At 49.6% G+C, this 19,145-nt stretch overlaps 1 protein-coding gene across 2 annotated transcripts in view; it reads left to right on the top strand.

The window, feature by feature from the left end:
* Positions 1-19,145, top strand: part of FLT3 (fms related receptor tyrosine kinase 3) — an 84,272-nt gene that overhangs the window by 48,247 nt on the left and 16,880 nt on the right. The window contains exons 10-18 of one of the 2 annotated variants that reach the window (XM_017337503.3): positions 5,369-5,472; positions 6,141-6,249; positions 6,507-6,685; positions 7,452-7,558; positions 7,645-7,777; positions 7,868-7,972; positions 14,323-14,433; positions 15,658-15,811; positions 17,893-17,975. In XM_017337503.3, coding sequence (XP_017192992.1) covers positions 5,369-5,472; positions 6,141-6,249; positions 6,507-6,685; positions 7,452-7,558; positions 7,645-7,777; positions 7,868-7,972; positions 14,323-14,433; positions 15,658-15,811; positions 17,893-17,975 — 1,085 coding nt within the window. The remainder of the gene's footprint in view (positions 1-5,368; positions 5,473-6,140; positions 6,250-6,506; positions 6,686-7,451; positions 7,559-7,644; positions 7,778-7,867; positions 7,973-14,322; positions 14,434-15,657; positions 15,812-17,892; positions 17,976-19,145) is intronic. The other variant, XM_051834117.2, reaches the window with a different exon arrangement.

A 19,145-nucleotide genomic window follows, 5' to 3' on the forward strand; every position in this document is an offset into this window, starting at 1 on the left:
CTTTATGGGAATGAGCTCATGGACTCCTCACAAACCCACTTGATGAACCAGGGAAGCCGAGGCTCATTTACTTGCCGAGTCACACCGGGCAGTCAGCACCCTTCATTCTTTCCCATAATCTGTCCTCCAGAAATAATGTTTCACTCCCTTACTGTTTCCATTGCAATAGGGACGTGTGTATCATGTACATCTTGTACCAACATGAAGGGGATTGTGCCATCTGTCATCTGGGTTTTTTTTTTCATTTAAAAGATATCATTTTATGTTAATACATTTTACTGTTGATGGCTGCATAATATTCCACTTTTCAGAAGTCTTTACTTTAACTGGGTGATGGGCACTGACTTTAGTATCTTTTTTCCTTATCTTTCCTTGTATTTTACTATGATTTTACCCCCAGAGTAAAGGTTCTCAATTTCTTTTTTCCTCAAAATGATTACTGGTTTTTTTTTTAAAAGATTTATTTTTATTTATTTGAAAGACAAAGTTACAGAGAGGGGTAGAGACAGAGAGAGGGGTCTTCTATCCGCTGGTTCAATCCCCAAATGGCTGCAGTGGAGCTGATCCAAAACTAGGCTAGCTCCAGGCCCTTGGCTTCTACCTGGTTCTAACAGCCCCAGCTGTTAGGAGTATTTGGGGAGTGAGCTAGTAGATGGGAGATAGCTGTCTGTCTGCTTCTCAGATAAATACATATTTTTAAGTTCATAGAAAATGTAATTGAAATGTTTATTTTGGTGCCAAAATTTTTGAAATTGTATTTACAAGGGATCTCCATAAAGTTTATTGAGAACATATCATGAAAAAGCAGGCATGGATTTCAAGTTTTGGCACCAAAATAAATTCATCTTTTAATTATGTTTTTCCATGAACTTTAACAAATTTATTTTATTTGAAAGAGCGAGAGAGATCTCCCATTTGCTGATTCACTTCTCAAATACCCACAATGCCTGGGGCTGGGTGGGACTGAAGCCAGGAGTCAGGAGCTCAGCCCAGGCCTCCTGTGGGCGGCAGGGACCCGACTGCTTGCGCCATCTGTTGCTGCTTCCCAGTCTGCATTGGCGGGAAGCTGGCATCAGGAGTGGAGCTGAGACTCAAACCCAGGCACTCTGATATGGGGTGCAGGTGTCCCAAGCAGCATCTCGACCATTGTGCCACAACACCCACCCCTGCTATTGAGTTTCTAATGGTTGTACACCCCCAGGTGTGTTGGTTACCTTGAATAAAATAAGAAGGAGTCATGATGGTATATAGGGGAAGATGGAGTCCTCGGCACAGCCTCCCGCCTCCCGCCTCCCACCTTGCTTGTCTAATAGGATGACATCGGGAGAGAGCAGATTCAACTTCCGTCGGGCTGCAATGCACCTCTCCCACAGGTGCCCGGTGCCCCGTGACGCCCCCTTCAGGCTTGCCAGCTCCCAGCTGCCCCAGCTCTTTGCTTGCTTTCTTGTTCTCTGCATTCTGATTAGACTTTGCTCTCTGAGTGCAGTGCTCTTTCCTGGATAGTACGGTTATCCCCCGAGCTGAGGGAGACAGCCTTTTGGACTCTTTTCTCAACTCCTGATCTCTGGGCTTAAATGGAAAATAAAAAAAAAAAAAAGACCTGCATTTGGATGACAGGGGAGAAAACTCCTTTCCCTGGTCATCCTGAGAACACAGCTCCTGGTCTCTAAGATACTGTTTCACTGTTCACTCAGATTTCCTGATCTGCCATTTCATGCCAGTTGGCCACTCTTACAAAAACCCTGGGAGAGGGGCTGGCATTGTGACACAGGGGTTAAGTCACCTGTGGTGTTGCATCTCATATTGGAGTCCCAGTTCAAGTCCTGGCTGCCTCACTTCCGATCCAGCTTCCTGCTAATGGCCTGAGAAGGTAGCAGTGGATGACCCAAGAGCTTGGGTCCCTGCCACCCGTGTGGGAGGCCCGGCTGGAGTTCTTGGTTCAGCCTGACTGTTGCAACCATTTGCAGGACGAACCAGTGGATGGAACATATTTCTCTCTCTTTCTCTCTCTCTGTGTCTCTCCCTCTCTCAGTCAGTCTGCCTTTCAAATGAAATAAATACATTTTCAAAAAAAATAAGAGGAAAACCCCCAGGAGAAAAAGGAAGCTTTGACACTCACAGTCACCTGATGGTTAGTCCCCTTGGAATTCCCAGAGGTTCAGCCACACCATTGCTGCTGCCAAGGTCAATGTAGCCGACAGGAAGCAAAGCGATTTAACACCTTGACTGAGCAGTTTCCTACCTGGAAGTTGTTCAGAAGACTGAACATATTTCAGGAGCTATCTCATCTACCCAGTGACAGACCACACTACACAAAAGACCCAGGAGGAAAAAGCTGTCATAAAATCTTTTGCTTTGGTCTGTGAGATGGAAAATGGCAGATAATGGCACCAGCTATTTCTTTTTTTAATGATTTATTTATTTATTTGAATGGCAGAGTTACAGAGAGAGGAGAAAGAGAATCTTCCACCTGTTGGTTCACTCCCCAAGTGGCCACAGAAGTCAGGAGTCAGAAACTCCATTCAGGTTTCCCACGTGGGTTACAGGGGCCCAGGTTCTTGCGCCATCACCTGTTGCCTTTCCAGGCACATTAGCAGGATTGAAAGTGGAGCAGCTGGGACTCAAACTGGCTCTCTGACATGGGCTACTGCATCGCAAGTGGCAGCTTAACCTGCTGTGCTACGATTCTGGCCCCTCTAGGAAGGGGATTTTTTTTTAATTATGGAAAATGGAATTTAAAAGATTATTATTTTGAAATTAGTTTATTTGAGAGAGAGAGATACAGACAGATGGAGAGAGACAGAGACAGCTCTCATCTGCTGGTTTACTACCCAAATGCACACAGCAGCCTCAGCTGGGACTGAAGCAGGTAGCTGGGAACTCAATCCAGGTCTCCTAGGTGCATGGCATGGACTAAATGATGTCACCTCCTGCTCCCAGGGCCTGTATAAACAGGAAGCTGGCATTAGAAGTGGAGCTGGGCCGGCGCCACGGCTTACTAGGCTAATCCTCCACCTTGTGGCGCTGGCACACCGGGTTCTAGTCCCGGTTGCCCCTCTTCCAGGCCAGCTCTCTGCTGTGGCCAGGGAGTGCAGTGGAGGATGGCCCAAGTGCTTGGGCCCTGCACCCCATGGGAGACCAGGAGAAGCACCTGGCTCCTGCCATCGGATTAGCGCGGTGTGCTGGCCGCAGCGTGCCAGCCACGGCGGCCATTGGAGGGTGAACCAAGGGCAAAGGAAGACCTTTCTCTCTGTCTCTCTCTCTCACTGTCCACTCTGCCTGTCAAAAAATAAAATAAAATAAAATAAAAAAAAAAAGGAGAGGAGCTGGATATCAAAACCAGGCACTCTGACGCAGAACACTGGCACCTTAAGTGGTATCTTATTCACCAAGCCAAATATCCACTCCAATAAGTTTATCTTGAAGCAAAAGAATTTTGAAATCCAGGTATAGCTTTTTCATAGTGCACATTTCACCTGGACTTTTTCTAGTATCCTGTATGAACTTCTTCGTCGTCTATATGCAACCCAGCTCCTACAACTTTGTTTTCCTGGTGCCTCTTGAGTTCCCTCTTTCTTCTCCTTTCCTACTTTTCTTCTGTTAGCACTCAGCTTGTCATGCTCTGCAAGCCTAGATCTCAACTTTTGGTTCTCCTATGGTAGGACTTCCTGTTCTCTACCATTGCTGTTTATTTACTCGTGTACCTACACCACCAAACTCCACATGCTGTGAAAACAGAAACTTCATTGTTCCAAATTGGTATCCCTGGCTCCTCCTACAGATGGAATCCACCTTTGCTGGTTGGGTGAAAGACTGAATTCTTGGATTGTTACAGCTGCCTCCAGACTGCCCTCCAGTGAACCTCTCCCATGCGAATCTGAACTACTGTTTGTGGCATTCGTCTCCAGCCCAGGAATCCAGAGCTTCCGCTTCCTGTGTGCGTCAATAATTCTTAGATAGTTAGGCTTCCTTTCAAGGGGCCTGTCAGTTGGCCATACTCCTCCCACTTCTATGCCACAACACATACCTCCAGTCCAGGGGCCTCTCTGTTAATGGACTTCAGTGGCCGCATGCGATCCTTTCTCCTCTCGCACCTGCACCCAGCTTCACCTCAGCCTTGCTGTCTTTGTTTTCATGTTCTCATCTAAGCCAACTCATCTGGAAAGATCAGCTCAAGTCCTGCTTTGTCTGTGCAGCCCCCTGGATGTCTCTCTTCCACAGTGGCCCCCGCTTTCTTTGATCAGCTACAGTTTTTCAGTTTAAGGCTTGAACCACTCCACACATGTAGATGTTTGGGATTTTTGTGTCCTATCTGGCTCCTTGTTTTTGTTGGTTGGTTGTTTTGGTTTTGAATTTTATGGAGTTCAATTGAACAGAAAAAGGCTATTACCTCTCCTATAATATCCCACATCCTGTGACAATACCAGGTCCTGAAAACCTGGTAGACAGTGAATTATACCCTGTATCCACTTATCTAGGCCAACATGTACTGCCTGGGGCTGGCATTGTGGCAAAGCAGATTAAGTCACTGCCTGTGGTGCTGGCGTCCCACATCAGGGCATTGGTTCAAATTCCAGCTGCTCTGCTTCTGATCCAGCTCCCTGCTCATGGCCTGGGAAAAGCAGCAGAAGATGGCCCAAGTGCTTGGCCCCCTGCCACCCATGTGGGAGACCCAGATGGAGTTCTGACTCCTGTTTTGGGCTTGGCCCAGTCCTGGCTGTTGTAGCCATTTGGAGAGTGAACCAGTGGATAGAAGATCTCTCTCTCTCTCTCTCTCTCCCTCACTACAGCCTACTGAGACCAGGCAAAGATTTCTGTGTTAACTGAGTAGATTTGACCCTTCACCATGGTTAACTGCTATGTAAGTCAAGGATTGGTCCCCAGTCCTGTCTTGGACCCACATCAGTGCGCTGTCATTTCTGGAAGCAGGGCAGCCACAGTTCCTCCACCTGCAGACATTCCTCCATGTTCTGGAAAGCTAGAGTATCCAGAGTGCACGGAACAGTAGGGGCTTTCAGGGACTTCCGTGCCTCTCGGAGGCTCCCCAGCCAGCCCCAGCTCATAAAGTGCACATGACTCACAGGCAGATCATGAGATCCAAATGCAGATTCTGAGCCAGTAGGGTTGAGGGTGGGGCCTGGACTTTTGCCCTTCTCACAAGTCCGCAAGGTGGTAAAGATGCTGATGCCAGGGGTGCCCATCCATGGACCACAGCTTGAGTAGCAAGTGTATAGAATATGATACTTCCTTGTTCAGGGAACTCTGGCAGCTGGGGAGAGTCTCCAGAAAGACTTCCCCCAAGCACACCGTCCGCTGTAACAGTTCCTGTAAGGGTCCAGCTAAGTCTGCCTTTCGTTCTCTCTGCCAGCGTATCCAAGTTTTGCAACCATAAACACCAGCCAGGAGAGTATATATTCCATGCAGAAAACGACGATGCGCAATTCACCAAAATGTTCACGCTGCATATACGAAGTGAGTCCAGTTGCTGGGAATCCATTTTTGTCTTAGAACTCCTTAATTGTTTATTACTGTTAACCAGGAAGTGCTAAGTGTGATTTGGGGAGGAACCTCTCGGCCTGCTGAAATGGTTTGAAATTTGAGTCTCCTGCCTGCTGGCCTGGAACCAATATGGCTTGTTCTGTGTTTATCCTGAGACACGTAGAACACTTCGCCCACATCCTTCTGCTCTGAATGTGCTTTAGTGTCACAACTTCATAGACTTCAGTAACTTGTAAGGTCACGGTCAGGGAAGGCAGAGGGTCATAGTACCTGCCACATATTTGGCTTCGTAATCTTCACTCTTTGGTCTGTGGAAGATGAGAAGGGATTTCCTGGGCTTTGTGCAGCCTTTGTAAGGCTCATGTGGAGGCATCCAGGTAGACTGAGATCTGCACCCGGCTGTCCACAAGGAAAGCCTGGCGGTGAGAAAGCGGTGTTCAGTGGGGTGATGTTAGAAGGTTACCATGTAAGGGGGAAGAGAGGCAATGACCAAGGAGCTTGAGGCTTCCCCCAAGGCGCCAGCCTCCCAGAAGCACAAACAACCCCAGGGTAAACAGGCAGCCCAGGCTGCAGCCGTCTTCCAAGCCATTTCTGGAAAGTACCCTGCTCTGTGAGCTCATTGTACACTTTATTCTCCGCAGGGAAACCTCAAGTGCTGGCCGAAGCATCAGCAAGTCAGGCTTCTTGTTCGTCGGATGGCTACCCGTTACCATCTTGGACCTGGAGGAAGTGTTCAGACCAGTCTCCCAAGTAATCAGGACCCAGTGTCTCTCCTAACTAAAGGACTCAAGCCCTGTGCCATCTTCCCTCTGTTTCATGAGTACAGTTTCAGAAGAATCATTTACAGTGCTTACTTTCTGAGTCAGCCCTAACTGCCAGTGGTCTGAGATGCCTTCTGATCACTCCTAATAGATAGCTGTCTCTCAGACCTCACGAAACAGAAATCCCAGCTTCCAATCTGGTGATAGCCCACCTGTCTAACTTCTCGGTCTGCTGTCTCCTTGCAGCTGCACAGAAGAAATCACAGAAGGCGTGTGGAATAAAAAGGCTAACAGGAAGGTGTTTGGGCAGTGGACATCGAGCAGTACACTGAACATGAGCGAGTCCATCAAAGGGTTCTTGGTCAAGTGCTGTGCGTACAACTCCGTGGGCACGTCGTGTGAAACCATCCTCTTAAACTCACCAGGTACCGAGTTGTTGTTGTCATACTCCGGCACCAGGAATTCCCCCCGAGAACTTAGTCCCTCTGGCTGGCTTTTATTTGGGGAGGGGGGATTTCACAGGCCCAGCATGTGAGAAAAGAGGGCTTTTTGAGTCAGGCAAGAATCCCCAGTGACATCAGCTGGAGTGTTTTGCAGTTTAGGGCGGACTTCTACTTAGCGCCCCTTGAGAGCTCTAATGATGTTGAGACCCGTGAACTCCCAGTGTCACCAGTACTGACTGAATGCCCCAGTGTCAGAGAGACGAATTGAGTAATTGTGAATCGCTCTCTATTTTCCATTCTGGTTAATCCTTCTGTTTTATAATTTTTGCTTTATGTTTTAGAGCCCATCCTCAGTTAAACAATTCTGAAAGCTGGCTGCCCACACGGATAGGTTAGAATCCCCAGCCTCGCAAAGCTGACTTCTCCGCCTTCCTGTGCTATTTTCACTGAAGGAACCCAAGCTGCTGCTGCTGCTGCTTTTTTTTTTTTTTCCCCATCTGCTTTGTACATCCTGTGGGTTTAAAGAGGTGTAATTCTTCTTGTCCTAGTACTGATTTTTAAAAATGGGTTCAGAATCACTGACAGTCTTATAGGAGGGAAACCTGTCCTTCTGTGAAATACACTGCCTGATTTTCTGCAGGCAGCAGAATACACCAGAAGAGTTGTAAGGCCTGAAAACAAGTGGTTACGCAAAGAGGATGTGAGAGATTATAATGAGGGCCTCCTATTTCTACATCTTTTGTTGTAGGCCCCTTCCCGTTCATCCAAGACAATATCTCATTCTATGCGACAATTGGGCTTTGTCTTCCCTTCATTGCTGTTTTAACCATGCTGCTTTGTCACAAGTACAAAAAGGTAAAAGCAAAAGGGAACACTGGCGATGGGTTCCTGTATCTGTAGCACTGCTTCTTGTTAACGGACTCATTATTTCGTCTCTGAAGCAATTTCGGTATGAAAGCCAGCTGCAAATGGTCCAGGTGACCGGCTCCTCCGATAACGAGTACTTCTACATTGATTTCAGAGAATACGAGTATGATCTCAAATGGGAGTTCCCAAGAGAAAATTTAGAGTTTGGTAAGAATCGGTCATTCCAGATGTTCCTGTAGCATTGCCTTCCCAGTGGAGGATCTTTCAAGTGCACTGACTCGCTGCTTATCTTTGCAGGGAAGGTCCTAGGATCAGGTGCTTTTGGAAAGGTGATGAATGCAACAGCTTATGGAATTAGTAAGACAGGCGTCTCCATCCAGGTTGCAGTGAAAATGTTGAAAGGTATGGTACATGCAGGGGAATGACGCTGCTACAGAACACCCCCAAAACTGATGGGAAGAATCACTATAACACCCAAAACTAGACCTTTTTGCCTGACATGCAGCAAAGCCATCACTGGTACCAGGATGACGGAAGGGAGTCTGTATTTATTGCAAAGTGCACAGCAAGAAGGCAGGCAGTGATAGCTCAATTTCCAGACTCCCTGGAGGATTAAAGGCAGTGAATCTAGCAGACTTAAAGCAGGGCTGAGCTGTGTGTGACTAGCTTGTGTGTGAGCCTCTCTCTGATACAGAGTGCTCCTGCCTTTGCTTTGACTGGTCAGTGACTGGGGCCAGTGTATTTCTTTTGCAGTGGCAAGGGTGTGCCCCCATCTGTCTAGGGTTTGTGGGCAGATTGGGCATTACTTTGCTAAGGACTTGTGAGTTCTTGCAAAGCTCTAGAACATAGACTAGCATTGCGATGTTAGCTATAGGGGCAATTTGAGTCTTTGTGATCAGGGTCTTGGGTCTGGCTTTCTCCTTGTGCCCCTCCCTTACTCTTGGAGCTAAGGGAGAGATACTGGGGCCTGATACAGTTTACATCAAAGTCATTAGGGGTAGGGACTCAGCTTCAAATCAACAAAGGTGCACAGATGGGAGGCAGTTTTCCACCTACCTCCTGTTTCCAGGTTCCTGTTGGCCATGCTGCAAGGCCTAAAAGGGAATAGGGTTGGGCTAGTGTCACCTGAGTCATGGGTATCAGATGCAAGTCAGGAACACAAAACTCTCCCTCTCCCTCTTCTCTCTCTTGGCTTAGTTTTTATCAGCTTAGTATTTGAGGATCCAATTGCTACAGGCAGAAGTTGTTCCTTACATTTTGATAGCAACTCTGTAGAAGACTAAATTGGAACCCCCATCTCCTTGTTCCCCATTCATTGTTCCATGCACCCCAATCTGGTGCCCACTCCACCACTCCCCTGAGCACCACTCACTCAGCAAGAGCACCTCTGCTTGGCTCTCTCACTGCATTGAACAATGACTTTTCAGCAAGGCAAAGGAACTTTCCCCTCCATCCTCTGAAGGTTTGCTGAAGTGAACTGGCAATAGGCAGATTAAAAGGACTAAAAGTCATACAAACTGATTAACGTGCATAAGGGGGAAAAAATCAGGCCCGGAAGTCATAGACAAAATGTGAGCATCCAAGATAAGCCAGATGGTTGAAGTTTGTATATCATCCTGGGTTACAGAAAGGCACAGAAGCTTGGATAAAGAGCTTGGGTGTCCTGGAGAGGGGTGGCAACAAGCTGTGGAGGGATACAGTAAGAACTGTACAAGGGAATGGAGTTCATCTCGTTATGTAGTTGTAACAGTTTCCAAGAGAACCAATGAAGGCTCTCTCTGGTCGGCGTCAGTGTCCTGGGCCTGGAAACTTTGAGTCTTCTCTATCTAGAGTTAATCTTTCTTGGTCAATGGGATTTCTTAAGTGAGATCAGAAAACTCCAGAGCTTTGGGAGAGAACAAGGATTCAGACAGAGCAGTGAGGCCAGACTGTGGACACAGAATGCAGAGAGATCCTGAGGCTGTGCCTTCAGGCCAGAGTTGCCATGCTCTGGATTTGGGCTGTGTTTTCAGAGCCCCAGCACCTCCAACTAACCACGTCCATTTTGAACTAACCACGTCCAGTGGGCATTTTGAAGTCCCCATGTCACTTGGCTCCCCAACATAAATTGACACCAGGCACTTGAAATGCCTTCTTCTGGATTTTGTGTCGCCGTGTGCTGGTTTTGCTCCTGCCTCTCCGACTGCATCTCAGTGCCTCTGGCCTGTCCTCTTCCACCTGGCTTCTCCTGTGGAGTTCCTTAGGGTGCTGCTGGACCCACCCCCCCACCTGGCACTCCCCGCCTCACTGCACCTGCTCACCGGGACCATCTGCACCACCCCTAGCTTTCCACCTTGCATCTCCCCTCTGAGCTTCAAGTCCATATATTCAGGTGTTTGGGCATCTTTAAAAATCCCTTAATTCAACCTATCCTAACTGAATTCCCCCAACCCCGGCCATCCCTCCTCTCTTCCCCTTAGTGATTGGTCCCTGGTGCCAACACAAAGCCACATTCTTCACAATCGGGCCCGATGCTGTCTCCTGGCACCCCTTCGTGTTTTTCTAGTCCGCCCTCCTTTCTCCTCCAGCCCAAGTCTACTTCTCGCAGATGGTGCCGTAGCCTTCCAAGCAGGTGCCCTGGCTGCATCTTTGCTTCCTTTGGATTCCCTGTGCTGATGCCCAAGTGCTGATCAGGAGGCACAAAGCTGATCAGAGTGTTTCACGCTCAACCTTTCCAGCAGCTTTCAATTCTCTTACAAAGGTCTGCGAGGCCCGCTACTCTCCACCCCGCCCCGTGCGCCTCACGCCGCCCTGTGCTCTCCACGCCTCCCTGTGCTCCTCACACCTCCCTGTGCTCCTCACACCTCCCTGTGCTCTCCACACCTCCCTGTGCTCCTCATAAATCCCTGTGCTATGCACACCTCCCCGTGCTCTCCACACCTCCCTGTGCTCCTCATAAATCCCTGTGCTATGCACACCTCCCCGTGCTCTCCACACCTCCCTGTGCTCTCCACGCCTCCCTGTGCTCCTCATAAATCCCTGTGCTACGCACACCTCCCTGTGCTCTCCACGCCTCCCCGTGTTCCTCACACCTCCCCGTGCTCCTCACACCTCCCCGTGCTCCTCACACCTCCCCATGCTCTCCACACCTCCCCGTGCTCCTCACACCTCCCTGTGCTCTCCACACCTCCCCGTGCTCTCCACACCTCCTGTGCTCCTCACACCTCCCTGTGCTCTCCACGCCTCCCTGTGCTCTCCACACCTCCCTGTGCTCCTCACACCTCCCTGTGCTCCTCACACCTCCCGGTGCTCCTCACACCTCCCCGTGCTCTCCACACCTCCCCGTGCTCTCCACACCTCCCCGTGCTCCTCACGCCTCCCTGTGCTCTCCACACCTCCCTGTGCTCCTCACACCTCCCTGTGCTCCTCACGCCTCCCTGTGCTCTCCACACCTCCCCGTGCTCTCCACACCTCCCTGTGCTCCTCACGCCTCCCTGTGCTCTCCACAACTCCCTGTGCTCCTCACGCCTCCCTGTGCTCTCCACACCTCCCCGTGCTCTCCACACCTCCCTGTGCTCCTCACGCCTCCCTGTGCTCTCCACAACTCCCTGTGCTCCTCACACCTCCCTGTGCTCCTCACACCTCCCGGTGCTCCTCACACCTCCCCGTGCTCTCCACACCTCCCCGTGCTCTCCACACCTCCCCGTGCTCTCCACACCTCCCCGTGCTCCTCACGCCTCCCCGTGCTCTCCACACCTCCTGTGCTCCTCACACCTCCCTGTGCTCTCCACGCCTCGCTGTGCTCTCCACACCTCCCTGTGCTCCTCACACCTCCTGTGCTCCTCACACCTCCCTGTGCTCTCCACGCCTCCCTGTGCTCTCCACACCTCCCTGTGCTCCTCACACCTCCCGGTGCTCCTCACACCTCCCCGTGCTCTCCACACCTCCCCGTACTCCTCACACCTCCCTGTGCTCTCCACACCTCCCTGTGCTCCTCACACCTCCCTGTTCTCCTCACACCTCCCCGTGCTCTCCACACCTCCCTGTGCTCTCCACGCCTCCCTGTGCTCCTCATGGCTCCCTGTGCTCCCCACGCCCCCCTGTGCTCCTCATAAATCCCTGTGCTACGCACACCTCCCTGTGCTCTCCACACCTCCCTGTGCTCCTCACACCTCCCCGTGCTCTCCACACCTCCCCGTGCTCTCCACACCTCCCTGTGCTCTCCACACCTCCCCGTGTTCCTCACACCTCCCCGTGCTCCTCACACCTCCCCGTGCTCTCCACGCCTCCCCGTGCTCCTCATACCTCCCCGTGCTCTCCACACCTCCCCGTGCTCTCCACACCTCCTGTGCTCCTCACACCTCCCTGTGCTCTCCACGCCTCCCTGTGCTCTCCACACCTCCCTGTGCTCCTCACACCTCCCTGTGCTCCTCACACCTCCCGGTGCTCCTCACACCTCCCCGTGCTCTCCACACCTCCCCGTGCTCTCCACACCTCCCCGTGCTCCTCACGCCTCCCTGTGCTCTCCACACCTCCCTGTGCTCCTCACACCTCCCTGTGCTCCTCACGCCTCCCTGTGCTCTCCACACCTCCCCATGCTCTCCACACCTCCCCGTGCTCTCCACACCTCCCTGTGCTCCTCACGCCTCCCCGTGCTCTCCACACCTCCCTGTGCTCCTCACACCTCCCTGTGCTCTCCACACCTCCCTTTGCTCCTCATGCCTCCCATGCTCCTCACATCTCCCTGTGCTCTCCACACCTCACGGTGCTCCTCACACCTCCCTGTGCTCCTCACACCTCCCCGTGCTCTCCACACCTCCCTGTGCTCCTCACACCTCCCTGTGCTCCTCACGCCTCCCTGTGCTCTCCACACCTTCCTGTGCTCCTCACACCTCCCTGTACTCTCCACACCTCCCCATGCTGCTCACACCTCCCTGTGCTCTCCACACCTCCCTTTGCTCCTCACGCCTCCCATGCTCCTCACATCTCCCTGTGCTCTCCACGCCGCCCTGTGCTCTCCACGCTGCCCTGTGCCCCCTGCACACCAGCAGCGTGCCGCCTTCTTTCAGTTCCTCCGCGCACCATTCGCCGCCCTGCCTGGGACCTCTGCACAGGCGGAGCCCCCTCTCTCCCTTCCCCTTTTGCTGTGGATCCTGCTGTTCCCTCTGATCTCAGCTGAATTATCACTTCCTCGGGGAAGCTTCTTTCACACCCCAAATGCGATCAAGGCCTGTGTGGTTTGTTACCTTAGCTCCCTGTAGGCTTTGTCGTAGAATTTATCGTGACTGTAATTATATATTTATTTTGTTATTCAGTTACATCTCACCTGCCTCATTAGTCTGGAAGCCTCTTGAGGGCAGGGTCTGTGTCCATTCCGCTGTGTGCTCTTCTTCTCAGCCTTTGCCCATTGTCACTCCAGGCTGCCATCAATGGTCTCCCCCTGACCAGGTCCCCTCCCCCATGCAATCCCCTGGCTACCTCCCTATTTTTCTTCATGTCTCAGTGAGACACTGATTGCATTATAAAGCCATGCATTTCCTAGGAGAATCTAAGCACCAGCAAGACAGGGGCTGTGTTTTCTTATCCTCCATTCCCCAGTGCCTGGCACATAGCCTTGGATGTAGCAGGCATGCGTCTCTTTACAGAATTAAGGTTCCAGTCCTCAGGGCCACAGGCTGGAGCCAGCCAACCTCATTGTTTCCCTGTGATGTCAACGAGTCCAAGAGCCAAAAAAAAAAAAAAAAGATGTTTCTCCCTTTAGTGTATTTGTTAGCTTCTGTGGAGGAAAATCCTGTATTGTTATCACTGTTTTGCTTGTGGGTTGGTTGAGGGCCCACTGGAAGGACTTTTATTTTGGTTGGTAGAGAAAAGCCCAGTAGGAAGGCCTATTATTAGAGTCAACATTTACACCACAGTCCTTGCAATTCTGTCTTAAAATTTCAAGGTGGACATTTGGTCTAGAGGTGCAGGTGCCTGAGACCACTATCAGAGTGCCTGGGTTCGACACCCAGCTCCGGCTCCTGACGCCAGTATTCCTGCTAATGTAGCCTCTGAGAGGCAGCAGTGAAGGCCCAAATAATTAAGTCCCTGCCACCCACGTGGAAGACTTGGGCTGAGCTCGTGGCTCCCTGCTGTGCTGTGGTGTTTGGAGGAAAAAAACCAGTGGATGGCAACTCTTTCTCTCTCTTTCTGTCTCTCTGCCTCTCAAGTGAATTTTATTTTTTTAAAAGCTTTATTTATTTATTTGAAAGGCAGAGTTACAGAGAGGCAGAGGCAGAGAGAGGAGAGAAAGAAAGGTCTTCTATTTGTTCACTCCCCAAATGGCCTCCACGGCTGGAGCTGCATTGATCCAAAGCCAGGAGTCAGGAGCTTCTTCCAGGTCTCCTACACGGGTGCAGGAGCCCAAGGACTTGGGCCATCTTCTACTGCTTTCCCAGGCCACAGCAGAGTGCTGGATCGGAAGTGGAGCAGCCAAGACTCGAACCAGCGCTCATATGGGAATGCCAGCACTGCAGGTGGTGGTTTTACCTGCTATGCCACAGTGCCGGCCCCTCTCAAATTAATTTTAAACAAATAGATGATGGATAGCTATATAGATATGAGAGAGAAAGCATTTCTCAAAATATAGGATTAATGCTCAAAAGGCGTATGTTATTTTTGTCTTATACTGTTGAATTTCGATGAATAGTGCACATCAGCTCTGAACTGAGGAAAACCTTCATCTGTTGAATATTACAGAATGTCTTCCTTTCTCTGTACTCCTCCACTGACAGAAAAAGCAGACAGTTCTGAAAGAGAGGCGCTCATGTCCGAACTCAAAATGATGACTCACCTGGGGAGCCACGAGAACATTGTGAACCTGCTGGGGGCGTGCACGCTGTCAGGTAGTCTCTCCCCGCTGAGCGCACCTCCTGCCAACGACTTTGGCTTGGATACGGAGAGCACGTTTGTTCTTATTTTTTTTTCCTCTCTCCTCATTCACTGTGTGGGCTCTCCAACCTGAGTAGAATGAGGCATTGAGTACTCCGTGAATCAGATGGGTCAATATATAAACAATGCCTCTCTTTCATCTTCTTTATTGAGATACAGCCCATATTTCTAACCTGCCTAAAAGTGACCACGAGGGTGGGAATTTGGAGCAGTGATTAAGACAGTGGGATGCCTACCCACATCCCATTTTGGACTAGACCAGTTTGAGTCCTGGCTACACTACCACTCCAGCTCCCCGCTACTGTGTACCCTAGGAGGCAGCAGATGACGGCTCAAGTACTTGGGTCCCTGCCATTCATGTGGGAGGCCCGGATTGCCTTCCTGGCTCCTAATTTGATTTCTGTCCTAGCTCTACCCTGGCTGTTGTAGGCTTTTGAGGAATGGAAGTGATGGAAGATCTTTCTCTGCTTGTCTGTCTCCATCTCTGTGCCCTTCATGTAAAATGAAAATAAGTAAATTAACTTTTTTTTTTTTTTCAAAAGAAATAACCACACTGCAGGGACGCGTTGTGGTCTCTCTGCTTCCCCTCCCGCTGTGGAGGTGACATCAATACAGTGGTGCAAATAGTTACAGATCTTGGTCACTGCTCCAATTGGGTTGCCTTTGTATACCGGAGCAATTTCGAGAAGCTACTGGAAAAATGAAATTAAAGAGTTAACTTTGAAATCCATGTGTGATCTTTTGGAGACCCCTCATGTACTTGGATTTCAAAACTACTTTGCACTAGAATAAGCTTCTCTTTTCATTTAATTTGCTGTGAACTTTTTGAAGTGCCAACATAAGTCATAGCCAAGGCAGGAGGTTGAACTGTGTTTCCTAGCATCTGCTGGGGGCATGCTTTGTGGTTCTCTCACTTCTGCCTAGAAATATCCAAATGATGCGCCTACAGGAGTCATTCCTTCTGGGACAGCAGACCTGGGGACGGGACCAAAAGGAGAGGAAAAGAGAAAAATGCTAAGGCTGAATTTAAATACAAGAAGAAATAGGCTCCCAAAAAAGTGTAGTGTTCCCAAATCCAGGGAGTCCCAAGCTCTCATGGAATGTGTCATCTGCTTACACACATTTCTGGGGGGAAAAAAGTATCAGCATATCTGTAATTGAAACTGTAACTATTTCAGGACCAATTTACTTGATTTTTGAATATTGTTGCTATGGTGATCTCCTCAACTATCTAAGAAGTAAAAGAGAAAAATTTCACAGGACGTGGACCGAGATTTTCAAGGAGCACAACTTCAGTTTCTACCCCACTTTCCAGTCACATCCAAATGCCAGGTAAGCAGGTTGAGCCTCCGGAGTGACCAGTTGTGAGAGAGACTCGGGGTGCGATGCGAAACACCTGCCATGGACGCAGGTCCACAAACACATGTGACCTTCAGGGCCTGGGGCCTGGAAGAGCACTCCCCTCTTTTCCCACAGCTCTGCTCCCCGTGGTGTCAGTTACACATGGCCAACTGTGGTCCAAAAACATTAAATGAAAACTTCCAGAAGAGACAGCTGCTAAGTTTTAAATAACAGTGTATTGTTATAACTGTCCTATTTTATTATTAGTTACTTTAATCTCTTACTGGGTTTAATTTACAAATTTTATCATAGATATGTATGTGTGCATAGGAAAAAACAGTCTAGGTGGGATTTGGTTTTATCTGTGGTTTCAAACGTCTGCTGGGGTTCTTGGAACGCATCTTCCATGGGAAAGAGGTGACCTCTCATTTCCCTGTTGATGTGGATCCCTTCCCTTGAGAGCAGGGACTGCAGCTAAGTCAGCCTGTCTCCACATGTGCCTATGTCACACCCTGGGTACATGCTGGTCTGGGGAAAATTGTCTTACCGAATTCTTCAAAGACTCCTGGCTGCTACATGGGTACAGGTGGAAAGAAGGAGAACTTTTCCCAAGGTCCTTGGCATATTTTGTAGAGAGTAGCCAGGGCCTAGGGCCACTGCACAGAACAGCTCTAAACTCACAGACTGGATTTGGAAATATTAGGAGGAATTGATCGCCAAGGGCTGTCCCAACTAAAGCCATAGTGCCTGTCACTGGGCTTGGCGGTGTGTCTCCTGCCGTCCGCAGAGATCCTGAGCGTGACCTGGTCCTGATGAGGTCCTGATGAGGTCACAGATGAGAGCTCTAGGAGTTTAGCAAGATGCTTTCCCCATCCTTGAATTTCATGATAATGACTTGAGCACAATGGCTCTTCAGCGTCTTTCTCTGAGTGGACTCCCAGGCACGCTACTGGAATGATTCCCCACGCCACAGCATGCTCTATACCCCCAACCCAGGCAACAGCTCCCCCTTGTTCAGAAGGCATATTTCTGCCTCAGACTCTTTGGTTTTCACTGGGGCCTTTTGGGGAGGGTGCGTCTGAGATTCCCAGCTCTGTTTTCTGAGAATGTTGCATTTCAGTGTAGGCCACTGGCTTGCAAAGTCTGAGACAGAAACCCAGGCTGTTAGAAGTCACAAGACCCCAGGGAGGTCCCCATGCACACCCAGGAGCTCTTGCTTAGAATTGGCTCGGAACCATCACAGCATCATCCCCCTCTACCCTCCTTTCTCAGATCATTGTCTAGGACTGAGAAAGCTCGCCAATGCCATGCACGTTCCAGAACACAGAGAGACTGTCCCAGTGGGTCAGAAGTGTGTGACCAGCACTCCGTGGTCACGAGTTAACGCCTTTGGTTTATTCTCATCTCTGGGTGTGTTAAATGCCTGACACAATTCACTGTGGAGTATCTGTGGTCTGAAAGTGTGACAGCGTTCTTCAAAGCTATTGAAACGGTGCACTGTGGTGAACGTGTATGCAGGAATCCATCATGAGCTGTCTGAAACGAGCACAGAACTTCTCAGGAAAGCATTCCAGAGGGTTGACCTTAAAAGAGGTTTCGTTATTACTGCTTGGTAATCTCACCAAGGCAATGAGCTTTCCAAAGGCCAACTTGAAAAAAGAAGCAGGAGAGAGCACTGGCAGGTCTCTCTAGGAGATCTGGATTCCACGAGCTTTGGGAGGGAAAGCAGCCTGCATTTGGGAGACGAGGAATGGGGCGTGCGTCTCGTTCCATTCTTCATTAGCTTTGTGATGCCAGCCGGTCATGTCTATTTCACAAGCCTCATTTCTTTTTCATAAAATGTGACTCGAACGCCCAGCGTGGAAGGTGTAGTGAGGATCAGGTGAGGCCCTTTGGGAGCTGTGAGATTCCAGGCCTCTCACAGTGGTGCTGCACTCCACCTAGACCTGGTGAGCCCTGTGACACTGAGGTTTCCAGTGGGAACAAAAAAGGTGGGCGAGTTGACAGTGGGCTTCCAATTAGAAAACCCATTTACAATTGGACTCCACTTCTTTTTTTTTTTTCTTCCATAGTATGCCTGGTTCAAGAGAAGTTCAGATACACCAGGAGCTGGACCAGAGCTCGGGGTTGAATGGGAATTCATTTCACTCTGAAGGTAGCATTTTATTCTAATTAATTGTACTTTAAAATGGAAATGGATACAAGAATTTTGCATTAGCTATTTTTAAAAAGTGTGTAAAGACAAGAAATATTTTCTTCTTTGCTAACTGTCAATGATAGGCTTTTTTTTTAAAGATTTATTTATTTAATTGAAAGGCAGAGTTGCAGAGAGGCAGAGGCAGAGAGATCTCCCATCCACTGGTTTACTCTCCAAATGGCCGCAATAGCTGGAGCTGGGGCGATTTGAAGCCAGGAGCCAGGAGCTTCTTCCAGGACTCCCATATGGGGTGCAGGAGTCCAAGCACTTGGACCATCTTCTGCTGCTTTTCCAGGAAATTAACAGGGAGGGGGATTGCAAGTGGAGCAGCCGGATCTCCAACCAGTGCCCGTATGCGATGCATGTGTATTTGCTTTAAAGCTAACTAAAAGCTAATCGTTTCTATATTGAGAATCACCTATCAGTGGTGGATAAACACTGAAGACTATTTTATTTGGTGAAGTTGTTCTTTCTCTAGCGTCATCAGAGTTCTTATTACCTGCTAAGTGAGACAGGCAAGTTCTGGACTGAGACGGAGGCTGGAGTGACTTCCGGTTCCTTTCTTTCTGGCTGGAGGACTCTGGGTTAGTCATTCAGCCATCCTGAGTAACAATTTCCTCATTCATAAAACAGGCCTACCAGTGTTCCCAGGTTGATGAAATGGGCTAAACACTGGGTGTCCATTCTTTTCCCAATGTGACAAAACTCCCTGGGGCAAAAAAAAAAAAGAGAGAAAGAGAGAGAGAGAGAGGAACATCTAAAACTCCTGACAAATGGGGAAGCCATCTGCCATCAAAGTAGTTAGGGAATTTCTCACTGAGCAAAGAGAATCTTTCTAGAGCCTTCCTGCTTCCTGACCCTCTGTGATTCTCCAAGCAAACAGGCCAGGAAAATGAGGTGACGGTATCACACGCACATCTCGGCGTCTCCTAAAAGACAAAGCTGCCAGAGAGCGAGTGTGGAGATCTTAACTGGCCTGATGTGCCCTTCTAGAACTGGACAGCCCGTCACCGTGTAAGCGTTCCCATGAGCTGAGCAGAGGTGGTTGGTTTTATGGACAGAGACAGACCAAAGAAAGAAGAAAAAAGAACCACTGGGTCCTTTCAAAGTGACTTTCCTTCCAAGGCG

This window comes from Oryctolagus cuniculus, chromosome 9 (assembly GCF_964237555.1).
Source record: "Oryctolagus cuniculus chromosome 9, mOryCun1.1, whole genome shotgun sequence".
Taxonomy (NCBI): Eukaryota; Metazoa; Chordata; class Mammalia; order Lagomorpha; family Leporidae; genus Oryctolagus; species Oryctolagus cuniculus.